At 41.0% G+C, this 20964-nt stretch overlaps 1 protein-coding gene and 1 pseudogene across 5 annotated transcripts in view; both read left to right on the plus strand.

Annotated features, from left to right (window-relative positions):
- The window catches only part of ST3GAL3 (ST3 beta-galactoside alpha-2,3-sialyltransferase 3), a 241706-nt gene that overhangs the window by 123622 nt on the left and 97120 nt on the right, over positions 1 to 20964 (plus strand). For all 5 annotated transcript variants that reach the window (XM_060021063.1, XM_060021089.1, XM_060021080.1 and 2 more), the window contains one exon: positions 18850 to 18892. In XM_060021063.1, coding sequence (XP_059877046.1) covers positions 18850 to 18892 — 43 coding nt within the window. The remainder of the gene's footprint in view (positions 1 to 18849; positions 18893 to 20964) is intronic.
- LOC132420215 (small ribosomal subunit protein eS27-like) lies at positions 11623 to 11894 on the plus strand (annotated as a pseudogene).

Here is a 20964-nt window from a genome sequence, read left to right on the forward strand (position 1 = left end):
TGTAATTCTGTTAATTTTGCCTGATACAGAGACATTATTAGGTGCATACACACTTTAGTGCATGGCCTCCTTTTGTTTATGTCGTTTCTGAACCTTCCAGGAGTCTCTATGAGTTCAGAACACCAACTTCTTCCTTTGAAATGCCAGTGGAAGAGTTAATGGTTAGTTTCAAAGACAGTCAGCATCGGAACAGGCACTTTATGCATTCACAGGTCTGGCGTGGTACACGTGTGGAGGAGAAGAGCAGAGATTTGCATCATGCATGCCACTTCCCACCTTGAGCCAGGCAGGGGACACACATGTGCTCCTTGGTCAGGGCTTTCCAGCCTGGCTGAGGCAGGGAGCCTAAACCACCAGACTAAACATCTCCCCTTCACTGTGCAGCTGTGGTCTTGCTGCTCTGACACCTGGGAGGAGAGTACCTTCAGGTGCCAGGAGAGCTGTACATATACATCAGTGCACATTGTGCCTGGTGACTTGAGAGTCCCAGGATCTTTTTTTTTTTTTTTAGTTAATTTTTGGAGTATGGTTGCTTTACAATGTTGTGTTAGCCTGCACTGCACAACAAAATGTATCAGCCATACACATACAGATATCCCCTCCCTTTTGGACTTCCCTCTCATTTAGGTTACCACAGTGCACTAGGTGACTTCCCTGTGCTATACAGCATGTTCCCATCAGTTGTCCATAAATGGGTGTTGAATTTTGTCAAAAGCTTTTTCTGCATCTATTGAGATGATCATCTGATTTTTATTCTTCAATTTGTTAATATGGTGTATCACATTGATTGATTTGCATATGTTGAAGAATCCTTGCATCCCTGGGATAAATCCCACTTGATCATGGTGTATGATCCTTTTAATGTGTTGTTGGATTCTGTTTGCTAGTATTTTGTTGACGATTTTTGCATCTATATTCATCACTGATATTGGTCTGTAATTTTCTTTTTTTGTAGTATCTTTGTTGGTTTTGGTATCAGGGTGATGGTGGCCTCGTAGAATGAGTTTGGGAGTGTTCCTTCCTCTGCAGTTTTTTGGAAGAGTTTGAGAAGGATGGGTATTAGCTCTTCTCTAAATGTTTGATAGAATTCACCTGTGAAGCCATCTGGTCCTGGACTTTTGTTTGTTGGAAGATTTTCAATCACAGTTTCAGTTTCATTACTTGTGATGGGTCTGTTCATATTTTCTCTTCTTCCTGGTTCAGTCTTGGAAGGTTATACCTTTCTAAGAATTTGTCCATTTCTTTTTTTTTTTTTTGGCTGAGTTGGGTCTTCATTGCTACGCGCAGGCTTTCTCTAGTTGCGGTGAGTGGGGGGCTACTCTCCGTTGCAGTGCGCACACTTCTCACTGCAGTGGCTTCTCTTGTTGCGGAGCTCAGGCTCTAGGCGCACAGGCTTCAGTAGCTGTGGAGTGCAGGCTTCAGTAGTTGTGGCGCACGGGCTTAGCTGTTCCGTGGCATGTGGGATCTTCCCAGACCAGGGCTTGAACCTGTGTTCCCTGCATTGGCAGGCAGATTCTTAACCACTGAACCACCAGGGAAGTCCATGTCCATTTCTTCCAGGTTGTCCATTTTATTGGCATAGAGTTGCTTGTAGTAGTCTCTTATGATGCTTTGTATTTCTGCGGTGTCTGTTGTAACTTCTCCTTTTTCATTTCTAATTTTATGGATTTGAGTCCTCTTCCTCTTTTTTCTTGATGAATTTGGCTAAAGGTTTATCAGTTTTGTTTATCTTCTCAGAGAAACAGCTTTTAGTTTTCTTTATCTTTGCTATTGTTTTCTTTGTTTCTATTTCATTTATTTCTGCTCTGATCTTTATGATTTCTTTCCTCCTACTAACTTTGAGTTTTGTTGGTTCTTCTTTCTCTAGTTCCTTTAGGTGTAAGGTTAGATTGTTTATTTGAGATTTTTCTTGTTTCTTGAGGCAGGATTATATTACTATAAACTTCCCTCTTAGAACTGCCTTTTGCTGCATCCCATAGGTTTTGGATACTTGTGTTTTCGTTGTCATTTGCCTCTAGGTAATTTTTGATTTCCTCTTTGATTTCTTCAGTGATCTCTTGGTTATTTAGTAATGTATTGTTTAGCCTCCATGTGTTTGTGTTTTTTATGTTTATTTCCCTCTAATTTATTTCTAATCTCGTAGCATTGTGGTCACAAAAGATGCTTGATATGATTCCAATTTTCTTAAATTTACTGAGGCTTGATTTGTGACCCAAGATGTGATCTATCCTGGAGAAGGTTCTGTGTGCACTTGAGAAGAAAGTGTAATCTGCTGTTTTCAGATGGAGTGTCCTGTAAATATCAATTAAATGTGTCTGGTCTATTGTGTCATTTAAAGCTTGCATTTCCTTATTAATTTTCTGTCTGGATGATCTGTCCATTGGTGTAAGTGAGGTGTTAAAGCCCCCCACTATTACTGTGTTACTGTCAATTTCCTCTTTTATAGCTGTTAGCATTTGCCTTACGCATTGAGGTGCTCCTATGTTGGATGCATATATATTTATAATCGTTATATCTTCTTCTTGGATTGATCCCTTGATCATTATGTAGTGTCCTTCCTTGTCTCTTGTAACATTCTTTATTTTAAAGTCTATTTTATCTGATATGAGTATTGCTACTCCAGCTTTCTTTTGATTTCCATTTGCATGGAATATCTTTTTCCATCCCCTCACTTTCAGTCTGTATGTGTCCCTAGGTCTGAAGTGGGTCTCTTGAAGACAGCATATTGATGGGTCTTGTTTTTATATCCATTCAGTGAGCTTGTGTCTTTTGGTTGGAGCATTTAATCCATTCATAATTAAGGTAATTATTAATATGTATGTTCCTATGATCATTTTCTTAATTGTTTTGGGTTTGTTTTTGTAGGTCCTTTTCTTCTCTTATGTTTCCCACTTAGAGAAGTTTCTTTAGCATTTGTTGTAGAGCTGGTTTGGTAGTGCTGAATTCTCTTAGCTTTTGCTTGTCTGTAAAGATTTTGATTTCTCTGTCAAGTGTGAATGAGATCCTTGCCGGGTAGAGTAATCTTGGTTGTAGGTTCTTCCCTTTTATCACTTTAAATATATCGTGCCACTCCCTTCTGGCTTATAGAGTTTCTGCTGAAAAATCAGCTGTTAACCTTATGGGAGTTCCCTTATATGTTATTTGTTGTTTTTCCCTTGTTGCTTTCAATAATTTTTCTTTGTCTTAATTTTCGCCAATTTGATTACTATGCGGCTCGGCATGTCTCTCCTTAGGTTTATCTCCTATGGGATTCTCTGAACTTCTTGGACTTGGGTGGCTATTTCCTTTCCCATGTTAGGGAAGTTTTCAACTATAATGTCTTCAAATATTTTCTTGGGTCCTTTCTCTCTCTCTCTTCTCCTTCTGGTACCCCTAAAATGTGAATGTCGTTGCGTTTAATGTTGTCCCAGAGGTCTCTTAGGCTGTCTTCATTTCTTTTCATTCCTTTTTCTTTATTCTGTTCCATGGCAGTGAATTCCACCATTCTGTCTTTCAGATCACTTATCTGTTTTTCTGCCTCAGTTATTCTGCTATTGATTCCTTCTAACGTAGTTTTCATTTCAGTGATTGTATTGTTCATCTCTGTTTGTTTGTTCTTTAATTCTTCTAGGTGTTTGTTCTTTAGTTCTTCTAGGTCTTTGTTAAACATTTCTTGCATCTTCTCAATTTTTGCCTCCATTCTTTTTCTGAGGTCCTGGATCATCTTCCTTATCATTATTCTGAATTCTTTTTCTGGAAGGTTGCCTATCTCCACTTCATTTAGTTGTTTTTCTGGGGTTTTATCTTGTTCCTTCATCTGGTATATAGTCCTCTGCCTTTTCATTCTGTCTATCTGTGAATGTGGTTTTCATTCCACAGGCTGCAGGATTGTCCCCCATTTGTTTATTTTTGTTTTAATTTTCCTTATGCTAGGAGATGGTTTAAAAAGATGTTCCTGTGGTTTATGTCAAAGAGTGTTCTGCCTATGTTTTCCTCTTAAGTGTTTTAATAGTGTCTGGTCTTACATTTAGGTCTTTAATCCATTTTGAGTTTATTTTTGTGTATCCAGGGTCTTTCTTTTTTTTTTTTTTTTTCCATTTCTATTTCTTGGAAGGCTATTTTTTTTTTAAACATCTTTATTGGAGTATAATTGCTTTACAATGGTGTGTTAGTTTCTGCTTTATAACAAAGTGAATCAGTTATACATATGTTCCCATATCTCCTCCCTCTTGCGTCTCCCTCCCTCCCACCATCCCTATCCCACCCGTCCAGGTGGTCACAAAGCACCGAGCTGATCTCCCTGTGCTATGCGGCTGCTTCCCACTAGCTATCTATTTTATATTTGGTAGTGTATATATGTCCATGCCACTCTCTCACTTCGTCCCAGCTTACCCTTCCCCCTCCCCATATCCTCAAGTCCATTCTCTAGTAGGTCTGTGCCTTTATTCCGTCTTACACCTAGGTTCTTCATGACATTTTTTTCCCTTAGATTCCATATATATGTGTTAGCATATGGTATTTGTCTTTCTCTTTCTGACCTACTTCACTCTGTATGACAGACTCTAGGTCCATCCACCTCACTACAAATAACTCAATTTCGTTTCTTTTTATGGCTGAGTAATATTCCATTGTATATATGTGCCACATCTTCTTTATCCATTCATCCGATGATGGACACTTAGGTTGTTTCCATCTCCTGGCTATTGTAAATAGAGCTGCAATGAACATTTTGGTACATGACTCTTTCTGAATTATGGTTTTCTCAGGGTATATGCCCAGTAGTGGGATTGCTGGGTCATATGGTAGTTCTATTTGTAGTTTTTTAAGGAACCTCCATACTGTTCTCCATAGTGGCTGTACCAATTCACATTCCTACCAGCAGTGCAAGAGTGTTCCCTTTTCTCCACACCCTCTCCAGCATTTATTGTTTCTAGATTTTTTGATGATGGTCATTCTGACCAGTGTGAGATGATATCTCATTGTAGTTTTGATTCCCATTTCTCTAATGATTAATGATGTTGAGCATTCTTTCATGTGGCAATCTGTATATCTTCTTTGGAGAAATGTCTATTTAGGTCTTCTGCCCATTTTTGGATTGGGTTGTTTGTTTTTTTGTTATTGAGCTGCAAGAGCTGCTTGTAAATTTTGGAGATTAATCCTTTGTCAGTTGCTTCATTTGCAAATATTTTCTCCCATTCTGAGCGTTGTCTTTTTGTCTTGTTTATGGTTTCCTTTGCCGTGCAAAAGCTTTGAAGTTCCATTAGGTCCCATTTGTTTATTTTTGTTTTTATTTCCATTTCTCTAGGAGGAGGGTCAAAAAGGATCTTGCTGTGATTTATGTCATAAAGTGTTCTGCCTATGTTTTCCTCTAAGAGTTTGATAGTTTCTGGCCTTACATTTAGGTCTTTAAACCCTTTTGAGCTTATTTTTGTATATGGTGTTAGGGAGTGTTCTAATCTCATACTTTTACATGCACCTGTCCAGTTTTCCCAGCACCACTTATTGAAGAGGCTGTCCTTTCTCCACTGTACATTCCTGCCTCCTTTATCAAAGATAAGGTGATCATATGTGCGTGGGTTTATCTCTGGGCTTTCTATCCTGTTCCATTGATCTATCTTTCTGTTTTTGTGCCAGTACCATACTGTCTTAATTACTGTAGCTTTGTAGTGTAGTTTGAAGTCAGGGAGCCTGATTCCTGCAGCTCTGTTTTTCGTTCTCAAGATTGCTTTGGCTATTCGGGGTCTTTTGTGTTTCCATACAAATTGTGAATTTTCTTGTTCTACTTCTGTGAAAAATTCCAATGGTAGTTTGATAGGGGTTGCATTGAATCTGTAGATTGCTTTGGGTAGTAGAGTCATTTTCACAATGTTGATTCTTCCAATCCAAGAACATGGTATATCTCTCCATCTATTTGTATCTTTAATTTCTTTCATCAGTGTCTTATAATTTTCTGCATACAGGTCTTTTGTCTCCTTAGATAGGTTAATTCCTAGATATTTTATTCTTTTTGTTGCAGTGGTAAATGGGAGTGTTTTCTTGATTCCACTTTCAGATTTTTCATCATTAGTGTATAGGAATGCCAGAGATTTCTGTGCATTAATTTTCTATCCTGCTACTTTACCAAATTCATTGATCAGCTCTAGTAGTTTTCTGGTGGCATCTTTAGGATTCTCTATGTATAGTATCATGTCATCTGCAAAGAGTGACAGCTTTACTTCTTCTTTTCCGATTTGGATTCCTTTTATTTCCTTTTCTTCTCTGATTGCTGTGGCTAAAACTTCCAAAACTATGTTGAATAACAGTGGTGAGAGTGGGCAACCTTGTCTTGTTCCTGATCTTAGTGGAAATGCTTTCAGTTTTTCACCATGGAGGACGATGCTGGCTGTGGGTTTGTCATATATGGCCTTTATTATGTTGAGGAAAGTTCCCTCTATGCCTACTTTCTGCAGGGTTTTTATCATAAATGGGTGTTGAATTTTGTCAAAAGCTTTCTCTGCATCTATTGAGATGATCATATGGTTTTTCTCCTTCAGTTTGTTAATATGGTGTATCACGTTCATTGATTTGCGTATATTGAAGAATCCTTGCATTCCTGGAATAAACCCCACTTGATCATGGTGTATGATCCTTTTACTGTGCTGTTGGATTCTGGTTGCTAGTATTTTGTTGAGGATTTTTGCATCTATGTTCATCAGTGATATTGGCCTGTAGTTTTCTTTCTTTGTGACTTCCTTGTCTAGTTTTGGTATCAGGGTGATGGTGACCTCATACAATGAGTTTGGGAGTGTTCCTCCCTCTGCTATATTTTGGAAGAGTTTGAGAAGGATAGGTGTTAGCTCTTCTCTAAATGTTTGATAGAATTCGCCTGTGAAGCCATCTGGTCCTGGGCTTTTGTTTGTTGGAAGATTTTTAATCACAGTTTCCATTTCAGTGCTTGTGATTGGTCTGTTCATATTTTCTATTTCTTCCTGATTCAGTCTTGGCAGGTTGTGCCTTTCTAAGAATTTGTCCATTTCTTCCAGGTTGTCCATTTTATTGGCATAGAGTTGCTTGTAGTAATCTCTCATGATATTTTGTATTTCTGCAGTGTCAGTTGTTACATCTCCTTTTTCATTTCTAATTCTATTGATTTGAATCTTCTCCTTTTTTTTCTTCATGAGTCTGGCTAATGGTTTATCAATTTTGTTTATCTTCTTAAAGAACCAGCTTTTAGTTTTATTGATCTTTGCTATCATTTCCTTCATTTCTTTTTCATTTATTTCTGCTCTGATCTTTATGATTTCTTTTCTTCTGCTAACTTTGGGGGTTTTTTGTTCTTCTTTCTCTAATTTCTTTAGGTGCAAGGTTAGGTTGTTTATTCGAGATGCTCCTATGTTGGGTGCATAAATGTTTACAATTGTTATATCTTCTTCTTGGATCGATCCCTTGATCATTATGTAGTGTCCTTCTTTGTCTCTTCTAATAGTCTTTATTTTAAAGTCTATTTTGTCTGATATGAGAATTGCTACTCCAGCTTTCTTTTGGTTTCCATTTGCATGGAATATCTTTTTCCATCCCCTTACTTTCAGTCTGTATGTGTCTCTAGGTCTGAAGTGGGTCTCTTGTAGACAGCCTATATATGGGTCTTGTTTTTGTATCCATTCAGCCAGTCTGTGTCTTTTGGTGGGAGCATTTAATCCATTTACATTTAAGGTAATTATCAATATGTATGTTCCTATTCCCATTTTCTTAATTGCTTTGGGTTTGTTATTGTAAGTCTTTTCCTTCTCTTGTGTTTCTTGTCTAGAGAAGTTTCTTTAGCATTTGTTGTAAAGCTGGTTTGGTGGTGCTGAACTCTCTCAGCTTTTGCTTGTCTGTAAAGGTTTTAATTTCTCCATCAAATCTGAATGGTATCCTTGCTGGGTAGAGTAATCTTGGTTGCAGGTTTTTCTCCTTCATCACTTTAAATATGCCCTGCCAGTCCCTTCTGGCTTGAAGAGTTTCTGCTGAAAGATCCGCTGTTAACCTTATGGGGATTCCCTTGTGTGTAATTTGTTGTTTTTCCTTGCTGCTTTTAATATGTTTTCTTTGTATTTAATTTTTGACAGTTTGATTAATATGTATCTTGGCTTGTTTCTTCTTGGATTTATCCTGTATGGGACTCTCTGTGCTTCCTGGACTTGATTAACTATTTCCTTTCCCATATTAAGGAAGTTTTCAACTATAATCTCTTCAAATATTTTCTCAGTCCCTTTCTTTTCTCTTCTTCTTCTGGAACCCCTATAATTCGAATGTTGGTGCATTTAATGTTGTCTCAGAGGTCTCTGAGACTGTCCTCAATTCTTTTCATTCTTTTTTCTTTATTCTGCTCTGCAGTAGTTATTTCCACTATTTTATCTTCCAGGTCACTTATCCGTTCTTCTGCCTCAGTTATTCTGCTATTGATCCCATCTAGAGTATTTTTCATTTCATTTATTGTGTTGTTCATCATTGTTTGTTTCATCTTTAGTTCTTCTAGGTCCTTGTTAAATGTTTCTTGCATTTTGTCTATTCTGTTTCCAAGATTTTGGATCATCTTTACTATCAGTATTCTGAATTCTTTTTTGGGTACACTGCCTATTTCCTCTTCATTTGTTAGGTCTGGTGGGTTTTTATCTTGCTCCTTCATCTGCTGTGTGTTTTTCTGTCTTCTCATTTTGCTTATCTTACTGTGTTTGGGGTCTCCTTTTTGCAGGCTACATGTTCGTAGTTTCCGCTGTTTTTGATGTCTGTCTCCAGTGGCTAAGGTTGGTTCAGTGGGTTGTGTAGGCTTCCTGGTGACTAGTGCCTGTGTTGTGGTGGATGAGGCTGGATCTTGTCTCTCTAGTGGGCAGGTCCACATCTGTTGGTGTGTTTTGGGGTGTCTGTGGCCTTATTATGATGTTAGACAGCTTCTCTGCTAATGGGTGGGGTTGTGTTCCTGTCTTGCTAGTTGTTTGGCATAGGATGTCCAGCACTGTAGCTTGCTGGTCGTTGAGTGAAGCTGGGTGCTGGTGTTGAGATGGAGATCTCTGGAAGATTTTCGCCATTTGATAGTATGTGTAGCTGGGAGGTCTCTTGTGGACCAGTGTTCTGAAGTTGGCTCTCCCACCTCAGAGGCACAGCACTGACTCCTGGCTGCAGCACCAAGAGCCTTTCATCCATACGGCTCAGAATAAAAGGGAGAAAAAGTAGAAAGAAAGAGAGAGAGAGAGAGAGAGAGAGTGGGAGGGAGGAGAAAGATAAAATAAAATAAAGTTATTAAAATAAGAAGAAAAAAATTTTTAAGTAACAAACAAAAAAAACGGACAGATAGAACCCTAGTACAAATGGTGAAAGCAAAGCTATACAGACAAAATCCCACACAGAAGAATACACATAGACACTCACAAAAAGAGGAAAAGGGGAAAAAATAATAAATGTTGCTCTCAAAGTCCACCTCCTCAATTTGGGATGATTCGTTGTCTATTCAGGTATTCCACAGATGCAGGGTACATCAAGTTGATTGTGGAGATTTAATCCGCTGCTCCTGAGGCTGCTGGGAGAGATTTCCCTTTGTCTTCTCTGTTCGCACAGCTCCTGGGGTTCAGCTTTGGATTTGGCCCCGCCTCTGCGTGTAGGTCGCTGGAGGGCATCTATTCTTCGCTCAGACAGGACGGGGTTAAAGGAGCAGTTGACTGGGGGGCTCTGGCGCACTCAGGCCGGGTGGAGGGAGGGGTGCGGATGCCGGGCGAGCCTGCAGCAGCAGAGGCTGGCAGGACGTTGCACCAACCTGAGGCGCGCCGTGCGTTCTCCCGGGGAAGTTGTCCCTGGATCCCGGGACCCTGGCAGTGGCGGGCTGCACAGGCTCTCGGGAGGGTAGGTGTGGATAGTGACCTGTGTCTGCACACAGGCTTCTTGGTGGCAGCAGCAGCAGCCTTAGCATCTCATGCCCGTCTCTGGGGTCCATGCTGTTAGCCGCGGCTCGCGCCCGTCTCTGGAGTTCCTTTAAGCAGTGCTCTTAATCCCCTCTCCTCATGCACCAGGAAACAAAGAGGGAAAAAAAAGTCTCTTGCCTCTTCGGCAGGTCCAGACTTTTCTCCGGACTCCCTCCCGGCTAGCCTTGGGGCACTAACCCCCTGCAGGCTGTGTTCAGGCCGCCAACCCCAGCCCTCTCCCTGCGCTCCAACCAAAGCCCGAGCCTCAGCTCCCAGCCCCGCCCGCCCTGGCAGGTGAGCAGACAAGCCTCTCGGGCTGGTGAGTGCGGGTCGGCACCGATCCTCTGTGCGGGAATCTCTCCGCTTTGCCCTCCGCATCCCTGTTGCTGTGCTCTCCTCCGTGGCTCTGAAGCTTCCCCCCGCTCCCGCCACCTGCAGTCTCTGCCCGCGAAGGGGCTTCCTAGTGTGTGGAAACCTTTCCTCCTTCACAGCTCCCTCGCACTGGTGCAGATCCCGTCCCTATTCTTTTGTCTCTGTTTATTCTTTTTTCTTTTGCCCTACCCAGGTACGTGGGGAGTTTCTTGCCTTTTGGGACGTGTGAGGTCTTCTGCCAGCATTCAGTAGGTGTTCTGTAGGAGTTGTTCCTCGTGTAGATGTATTTCTGGTGTATCTGTGGGGAGGAAGGTGATCTCTGCGTCTTACTCTTCTGCCATCTTCCCCCTCTCTCCAGGCTGCATTTCTATACACTAACAATGAACTATCAGAGAGAGAAATAAAGGAAACAATTCCATTTACTATCGCATCAGAAAGAATAAAATACCTAGGAATAATGCTTGGTAAACTGTAAGACACTGATGAAAGAAACTGAAGACAACACAAACAGATGGAAAGATATACCATGTTGGAAGAATTAACTGGAAGAATTAATATTATGAAAATGACCATACTACCCAAGGCAACCTACAGATTCAGTGCAATCCCTATCAAAATACCAATGGCATTTTTCACAGAACTAGAACAAATAATTTTAAAATTTGTATGGAAACACAAAAGACCCTGAATAGCCAAAACAATCTTGAGAAAGAAGAACAGAGTTGGAGAAATCACACTCTCTGATTTCAGGCTATGCTAGAAAGCTACAGTAATCAAAACAGTATGGTCCTGGCACAAAAACAGACACATAGATCAATGGAACAGAATAGCCCAAAAATAAACCCATGCACTTGTGGTCAATTAGTCTAAAACAAAGGAGGCAAGTTTATACAATGGAGAAAAGACAGTCTCTTCAAGTAAGTGGTGCTGGGAAAACTGGACAGCTACATGTAAAAGAGTGAAATTAGAACATTCTCTAACACCATATACAAAAATAAACTCAAAATGAATTAAAGACTTAAATGTAAGACTGGATACTATGAAACACCTAGAGGAAAACGTAGGCAGAACACTCTTTGACATAAATTGTAGCAATATTTTTTCAATATTTGCTTTCCTCTCCTAAAGCAAAGGAAATAAAAACAAGAATAAACAAATGGGACCTAATAAAACTTAAAAGCTTTTGCACAGCAAAGGAAACCATCAACAAAATGAAAAGACAACCTACTGAATGGGAGAAAATATTTGCAAATGATATGACCAATAAGGAATTAATATCCAGAATATATAAACAGCTCATAAAACAACATAAACAACCCAGTTGTTTAAAAATGCACAGAAGCCTTTCCCACGGTGACAACCTCCCCACGAGAACATACCTCTCACAAAGGATCTCCTTCATCCCTCTCCAGAAGAGGAGAAGAGGAAACACAAGAAGAAACACCTGGTGCAGAGCCCCAATTCCTATTTCATGGATGTGAAATGCCCAGGATGCTATAAAATCACCACCATGTTTAACCATCACAAACAGTAGTTTTGTGTGTTGGCTGCTCTACCATCCTCTGCCAGCCTACAGGAGGAAAAGCAAGGCTTGCAGAAGGATGCTCCTTCAGATGAAAGCAGCACTAAAAGCCCCTGGAATCAAGATGAAGAGGAAACCATCCCAATAAACACATTTTGGATTAAAAAAAAATGTGCAGAAGACCTAAATAGACATTTTTCCAAAGAGGAAGTGCAGATGGTCAACAGGCATGTGAAAAGAGGTTCAACCTCACTAATTATTAGGGAAATGCAAATCAAAACCACAATGAGGTATCACCTCACATTGGTAAGAATGGCTATCATCAAAAACGCTACAATTAGTAAATGCTGGAGAAGGTGTGGAGAAAAGGGAAGCCCCCTACACTATTGGTGGGAATGTAAATTGATAGAGCCACTATGGAAAACAGTATGGAGGTTCCTTAAAAAACTAAAAATAGAGTTACCGTATGATCCAGTGATCTCCTGGACATATATCTGGACAAAATTATAATTGGAAAAGATACATGCACCCCAAGGTTCATTGCAGTAGCCAAGACATGGAAGCAACCTAAATGTCCATTGACAGATGAATGGATAAAAAAAGATGTGGTACATATATACAATGGAATATTACATAGCCATAAAAAAGAATGAAATAATGCCATTTGCAGCAATATGGATGGACCTAAAGATTATCATACTAAGTGAAGTAAGCCAGACAGAGAAAGACAAATATCATATGATAATGCCAAAATGTGGAATCTAAAAAAAAAAGATACAAATGTACATATTACAAAACAGAAATAGACCCACAGACATAGAAAGCAAACCCAAAGGGGAAAGAGGGGGAGGGATAAATTAGGAGTTTGGGATTAATGTATACACACTACTGTATGTAAAATAGCTAACCAACAAGGACCTACAGGAAACTATACTCAATATTTTGTAATAATATATAAAGGAAAAAATAATCTGAAAAAGAATATATATGTATAACTTCAGGTGCTATACACCTGAAACTAACACAATATTGTAAATCAACTATACTTCAATAAATTAAATTACAAAAAAGAATGAAATTTTGCCATTTGCAACAACATGTTGCACTTGGAGGGTATTATGCAAAGTGAAATAAGTCAGACAGAAGAAGACAAATACTGTATGATATCACTTATATGTGGAATCTAAAAAACAGCAAACTAGTGAATATAACAAAAAAGAAACAGACTCACAGATATAGAGAACAAACTAGCAGTTTCCAGAGGGAAGAGGGAAGGGGGGCAGGGCAATATAGGGGTAGGGGATTAAGAGGTGCAAACTATAGGTATAAAGTAAGGTACAATGATATTATTGTACAGCACAGGGAATTTAGCCAATATTTTATAATAACTATAAATGAAGTATAACCTTTAAAAATTGTGAATCACTATATTGTATTATATTGTATATAATATTGTACATCAACTATACTTCAATAAAAAAAAAAAAAAAGAATGACCAGGTAGTTCAGAAAAGCTTGAAAATACAGCCCATATGAGGAGAAAAATCAGTTGATAGAAACAGGCGTAAAGATAACACAAATGATAGAATTAGTAGGCAAAGATGTTAAAACATATTCCATATCTTCAAGAAGGTAGAAGAAAGCATGAGAATATTAAGGGAAGGCATGTAAAATATAAAAAAGAATCTATATGAAAAATAGTGTTTGAGAAGAAAAATATACTCAATGTATAAATGACAGATTAGACACTGCAGAAGAAAAAGTAGTGAACTATAAGATATATCAATAGAAACCATCTAAAAACTACTAGAAACAAATGAACAGAGTGTCCGTGAGTGCTGGGATGTCAAGCAGCCTGATACATGTGTAACTGGAGCCCCCAGAAGAGAGGGGAGGGCAGAAAAAGTTTTGAGGAAGTAACAGCCAAGATATTTTCAAGTTTGATTAAAACTATAAACCCACAGATCCCAGAATCTCAAACACAAGAAAAATGGTGAAAACTATACCACAGCACATCATAATCACTCACTTCTCACTACGCACAGGTGCTTGGCATTTGAGAGAAAAAGCAGCCTCCTATTGAGAACCACAGGAAAAGCCAGGTGTTGCAGGGCAGAGTCAGGCTTCAGGCTTCAGGTCTGCTAGGAGGTAGAGGGAAGTAAGCCAGGTGATTGGCATATGGGGTCCAGAGGGCATTATGAGAAAGATTTAAAGAGGAGATTGGCCAAGGAAGAAAAAACCCACAGCAGAATGGACGAGGACAGGAGAAAAAAAGTCTGTGGCCCATTTTAACAGTGGGTATACCTATTATACCTGGGAGATTGGGCTAGCTTTAAGTTTTCCAAGGACTTCTTGCTGTTCCCAGAAGCTTTTATTTGTTCAGGACAACACATTCCTCCTTCTGGTAAATGCTCCTTCTAACCAGGTGTGTCATGTCAGAATCATAACTTTTCACAAACCCCATCTTCTTGATCACTGTGATTCAGACAGTGGGTGAGGAGCTGATGCAAGCTAGAGCGCTTGTAGCCCTTCCCTGGGAGTTTTGCCATTAGGAGCAGAGATGCCAGGTCTCATGCCCTTTTCAGTGGCAGAACTGAAGATATGGCCTGCGAATTGCTACTGGCTATGTGTCCTGACTTAGGAAGAAAGCTAGTCAGGGAGAGTAAAGCTAACTGAGGGAGGCCTGCTGGCATTCCAGTCACTTTCAGTCATCTCTGAAGCCCTCTGCACCCTGGCCCTTCCCATGCTTTGGTTATGTGAACCGCTGAATCACCGTATTTGCCTAAGTTAGTGCAACCGGTATGTTGAACATGCAGGAAACATCAGGGGATAAACACAGCCACTTTCATTGGTGTCTCTCTGTCCCCATAAGACGTTTTCAGTGTGGGAGGTCCAGAGAACTTTTTGGTACCTCTGAGGTAATAGAAATCCCATGGTCACATTGAATCACCAATTCCAAAATTAGTGTCCTGCCTTATGGCAATGGTCATAGCTTTCTGTTTGTTCAGAGCTGCAGTGACTTCCCCTCCCTGCACAGGGCTTAGAACCAGCGGTGCCGACCCAGGGAGGGGATGTGCCCTGCTTGTCCTCCTCCTTCCACTCGTCCCCCAGTTGCTGGCTGCGGTTTTGGACCTCTCTGGAGTTGGTGGGGAAAGGAGAGGGAATGAGCAGAGAAGACACAAGATAGTGTCAGCACTCCCTGAACTGGCAAGTGTGTAAAGCTGACCCTTGTGGGGTTCTCTTGTAGACATTTTGGAGACCCCTCCATCTGGGGACCTCTCCTCTGTAGGTCTCCTGATATGGGCAATGCACTCACCAAAGCCTTGTCACTCACTCCTTCTGTAGCTCCTGGGACTCCTGGTGTCTGCTCTTGATTCTGTCTGCTGAGGACCCTTCAGCCTGCTGGATACATCTTTAGGAAAGGACCTAAAACAACCCAAACTAGCTTATTCATGCATCATTTTCTGCAACAAATTCTGGGAGTGCAGGCCAGTTGCCATGCAGCTCTATCCTTTGCAGCCAGTGCATCTTGTGTCCTTTATGTTTCTCAGGTAGAATTCAGACACCTGGCAGTCCACTGTATTCCCCATTCTTTAAGGGTCATGTTAAGCTTTTCTCACCAGGCTTGAGTAAGAGCCAAGTACTACCCATTTTTCCCCTGCAGGAAGGTGGAGTTCATAACACTGCTGTCTCCAAAGAAATTCTTCAAGTCCTCTCTCCCTTAATGTCTCACAACCAGTTACTTTTATATTTGATGTTGGGAGAGCTTTTAGAATGATGTAACAAGTTTTCAGATATTTCCTTGGAAAATCTGCATCCTAGTCTAGCACCTCACTTCAGTGTCTGAAACTTATCATCCTAGAGGCTTGGCTGAAACTGTCTTAGCATCTTAGCATCCTGTTGGATTTATGACCACTGTAACCAAATAATCCTGATAAGAACAGTTAACAAATATTTATTAAGTATGCAGCCACAAAAGAAAAACGCCTCCAGCCCTCTGCCAGTGTAGGACAGAGTTTACAAACTGTTAGCCTGCTGCCTGAATCCTGTCCATGGACATACTTTGGGTGATCCTCATAATCTTTCATTTTTTCTTGAATCTAGTGCCAGTATTTACAAATAGAGGAATTTTAACCTCTGGAATTTAAGATCTAGATTCCTGACTTTAAAAAAACAGAAGATGTGGGGGCTTCCCCGGTGGCGCAGTGGTTGAGAGTCCGCCTGCCGATGCAGAGGACGCGGGTTCGTGCCCCGCTCCGGGAGGATCCCACATGCCACGGAGCGGCTGGGCCCGTGAGCCATGGCCGCGGGGCCTGCGCGTCCGGAGCCTGTGCTTCGCAACGGGAGAGGCCACAGCAGTGGGAGGCCCGCGTACCGCAAAAATAAAAACAGAAAATGTGGCGACGCTGGGACTGCATTGCTGCCTGGCATAGTTAGCTGGAGGTGGTGGAGGCTGCCCCCTTTGACAGGAGGGACTCCATTCCCTCTTGGCTCTGTGACCTGAAGCCAATGTCAGTTGCCATTTATCATCATTGGGCTCATGCAGTTACCTTTTCTTAAATTAAGGACTAAAGTGAAATATTCCTGGTACTCCTGTTTCTTAACAAAAGAGAAAAAAATAGATAGTCCAAAAGAGCCATGGAAGGGAGAGACATAATTTATTTAGAGATACAAAGTATTCTTATGTGTTTAATGTGCAGTTAGTGTGTTTGTGTACGTGTGTGTGTAAAAGACAACTTAAGATGCCATTGGAAAATAACCCATAAATATAATCATGGTTACTATACAAAAATATGTGGTGAGAAAAAGACATTTCAACAGGATTTGTTTTTAGTGCAACTAAAATAAGTTGTGTGATTTGCTGCAGGAGGGCATTACATTCTCCCACTTCCCTGGCTTACGTTATGTTCTTACTTGGCCCCTGATGTTTCAGTTTGCAGCAAGGGGAAAATATTCTCTGGCCTCTCTGCAGGGAATCAGCCAAAATGTGGATTCATTGTATATCCAAGGGGGTCTTAGCTCAGATCTGAGAAGGAGTAACAGGATAGTTTCCCCAAGGCTATGGCCACTTGGAGAAAAAGCAACAGGTGTTGGCAAGTTAATGAGGTTTTCTTTTTCATGGAATGATAAGATAGGATTGTTGAAAGAGTATTCAACTTTGAAACTAACTCTTTTGGCAAATTTTGTTTTCAGTTTATTTTTTAAATTGAAACCTTATTGATTTTTATAAGTTCCTGTTAAGCAAAGTCTGTTATCCATTTATCTGAATTAGAGCAAAACCAGAATTATTTTGAGGAAAGGCTTTCACTTGCCCAAGTATATTCTCTTAGGAAGCACGCCTTCTGTTGAGTTGTGTGTTGGAATTGTTATATCTTCAGTTTTAAGAAGAGGAATTATTCTCTCCCTGCAGCTCTGCTGCTTATGAAAGTGTGCAGTCTGGCCTTAATTGGCCTTGCAGAGTGGCTCCTGTGAGGTTCTTGTCAGTGTGTGTAATTTCCCTCTTTTTGCCATTCATTGTTTATTAAAGACCGAGTTCTTTGAAAGCTGTGCTGCATGGCCTTTTCCAAACAGTTGTTTGGTCTTGGTATTGGGTTTTACCCTCAGATTAAGCGAGGCCAACTAACTACATTCCTAGACCACCTTATTTTGGCACAGCTACTTTACACACACACACACACACACACACACACACACACACACTTTGCAATCATTGAATAAAGCTATATGAAACAATCTTATGACACTTCCTGTCATTTCTTTATACAAATATTTTTGAGGACACAGAGGAAACTTCCCTAAATTCTTAGTATCAGGAAGAGCTGGGGGTTGGGGAGGGGGGTGGGATGAATTGGGAGATTGGGATTGACATGTATACACTAATATGTATAAAATAGATAACTAATAAGAACCTGCTGTATAAAAAAAATAAAATAAAATAAAATTGCAAATCAAAAAAAAAAAAGGAAGAGCTGGGATTCTCCTGGTTTATATTATGGACACTGTAAACCATTAAAACAGTGCGTTGCCTTTAGTTTTAGCTGTGAGAAACCTTGGGGATATATCTATAATCCTCTTCCAGCAAGCACATAAAACCTTAGGACAACCACTTTTGGTATTCTTATCCTGGCTGCTTTTTACTATTTTTCCTATGCTGATTTCCCCTTTGCCTACAAGATTTTTAAAAAGATTTCTTCTTTTTAAAAATCTTGTACTTCAGGGCTTCCCTGGTGGCGCAGTGGTTGAGAGTCCGCCTGCCGATGCAGGGGACACGGGTTCATGCCCTGGTCCGGGAAGATCCCACATGCCGCAGAGTGGCTGGGCCCGTGAGCCACGGCTGCTGAGCCTGCGCGTCCGGAGCCTGTGCTCCGCAACGGGAGAGGCCACAACAGTGAGAGGCCCGCGTACCACAAAAAAAAAAAAAAAAAAAATCTTGTACTTCAGAAAATTTTGTAAAACTGCTTCAACTTTGTTTTAGAATGAGGGAAGATATAGAGAAATTAAGTACAATATCAATGATTTATCATTTGTTGCAAACATATTACCAATTTGTTTTTAGATTTCATTTTAAATTTCCTGTCCTTTATGAAATCAGGTCTATCGCTTCTTTGTGATTGTCATGAAGAGGATCATTGCCATGGATTTGAGCACCCCTTGCTACCATATTTTTATCCCATAGTTAACATGACTGATTCAACATAAATCTTAGAGCTTATAGCTTAGAGGAAGCAGAGGTTACTTCTGACACTCTTACTTCTCCAAGGGTCCCATTTAGTGGCTAAATTTCAGTTTCAAGTACCACATTTGAACAGGAGGACAGTTATATGTCAGCATAGGAGTGGTTGGCCTATAAGGCCTGGGAAATACCTGGCATTGAACCTGGTCCTTCACAAGACAGGTGTTCAGCAAGAGTTTGGTGACTTAAATTTACTTGCGGCTTATGTGTTTGGATCTGGAAGCAGTTGCCCGCCCTTGTGGTCTGGGTCTGGGTTGGGGAGTGGAATCTACTAGTGTCAGTAGTGGCTTGACACCAGTGACATTTTCTGCTTTGTTTTTCTTTTTCAGAATATGATCGGTTGGGCTTCCTCCTGAAGTTGGACTCTAAACTGTGAGTAGAATGAGACAGTTCCTTGACTCTGTTGTAGAGAGGTCTGAGAGCTGGGGGCCAACCTCCAAGGGCCAGCTCTCATCACACCTGTGGTTGTTGGTGGATCCCTGGGGCCTCTGTCCTCAGTCTGTCAGCTGAAGCTTAGAGCACATTACAGTCTGCAGGGGCCTGGAGAGGATGAGATTGTGGGTGCAAACATAAGGCCTTAGATTTGGCTGGCACAGGAAGCTTGTTACAGAAGGAGCTCCTGCCAGGAGTTTGAAGGACAAGGAGGAAAGGCTTCTGCTGCAGAGTGGAGGATGATGGAGTCACAGCAGGAGGCATTGCAAAGCCTTTCAAAGATGCTCTGCAGCCAGGCAGGCAAAGCCTTCTGTGCTCAGGCTTCCTGCATGCTTTAACTCCTGTCTCTCTCCCACAGGTCGATCCTCCCTTTCCCTTCTACTCTTCTATATGTTTTTTATCTGTGTCTGAAATCCCCTTTCCTTGCATGTCCACTAGGAAAACTTAAAGTCCACCTCCTTCCTATACAGATTTAATTGTCTCTTCCTCTGCTTCCTGTGAATTTTCTACCTCTGACACCCATTATCTCATTATACTATAATTAACTGTGTAATAGTTATTAATTTATTAAGAGCACAGGCTCGGAACCAGGCCATGCTTGGTTCAAATCCCAGATTGCCATTTACTTTCTTTGTGATTTGGGGCGGACCACTTAACCACTCTGAACCTCACTTTCACCTGTAACATGAGGACATCAGTATATCTACCTCACAGGGTCATTGTAAGGATTGAAATGAAATGGTGAACTTATGGAGGCTTTCAGATAGGTATCTAATTCTTTCAGAGTCCTTCCCTGTCCTGGCCCTCTTGGTCTCCCTAGCACCTAGGCAGCGCTGCCATATGTTTGTTAGGTGCTCAGTAAACACTGAATTCATGGCTGCATGGATGGCTGCATGGCTGCACGGATGACAGGTGGATGCCTGTGTGCTTCCCTCATTAGACTGGGTTTCCTGGAGATTGGGCTCTATCCAGTCTGCATTCGTGCCCTGCACAGGACCCCTCACGTGGTGGATGTGCAGGAAATGGTTGCAGAACTGCCTGTGGCTCCTTTCTGTGGTTAGTCATCTTTGTACACCTCTGCCCCTGTCCTGTACCAGACAGACGTGAAAGATCAGAATTGTGTCTCTTTCTTTCCTCTCTTGCATGAGACCTTGACCACAGCTGCTTCTGATAGTGACGGCTGCACCTACATACGAGGCATCAAACCCAGGGTTATTTGGCTTTCCCACTGAATTGTCTGGCATCTAGCCCCTTTTCCTGGCAACTGGCTTCTTGGCTCTGGTGCCTCATACTATGAGTTCAGGTGTTGTAATTCTCCCAGCTTTTATACATCATGGAGGCAGCCATGAGGGAAGAACAGTTTCTTCTATATACCAAGCTAGTATAGACATGTCAGTCACATGTTAACATCTAGGGAATGGGGCTTGATTATGCTGGAAATCCACAGGCTTCTTCCTTAGAAAATTCTTAATTTAGTGCTCTGGGCAAAAAACAAATCAAGCATAAGCTATAAGCAAGTGAAATGCCTCCAGAACAGAAGAGATGTAGTAATTTACCAAGTTGAATCGCATTGATGAACAAAAGACATGTTATCCAGGACACGTTAACTATACTATTTAAACTGTCTTCAGCAGTGTAAGGAGGGGAATTAAGAGGACACTCCTGCCCTGCTGACCTGACAGTTGGGTGGTACGTAGTAAGCTGTTGTATAGCTTTCTTTTGTGTACCAGACCAGTTCCATAAAACATTTGAGTCAACTTGGTCTTTAGCCTGGGAAACTGGCTTGGCTTCATTATATTTAACTCACAATTTAAGGTATAAGCTAGAACTTTCCTGCCTCTTACTGTAAAAACTTTTCTAATCCAATGCTATCTTCAGAACAAAGCACAGATACATGGGAAAGGTTTTTACCTGCTTCCAGGGAGAAGTTTCCAAGTTAAGGATCCTGGGTTTTGGAGGTAATTCCTTAGCAATATTCAGATCTCCCCTTATGAAGTCTTTCTCTGTTGTGT

The sequence above is a fragment of the Delphinus delphis genome, chromosome 1, assembly GCF_949987515.2.
Source record: "Delphinus delphis chromosome 1, mDelDel1.2, whole genome shotgun sequence".
Lineage (NCBI taxonomy): Eukaryota > Metazoa > Chordata > Mammalia > Artiodactyla > Delphinidae > Delphinus > Delphinus delphis.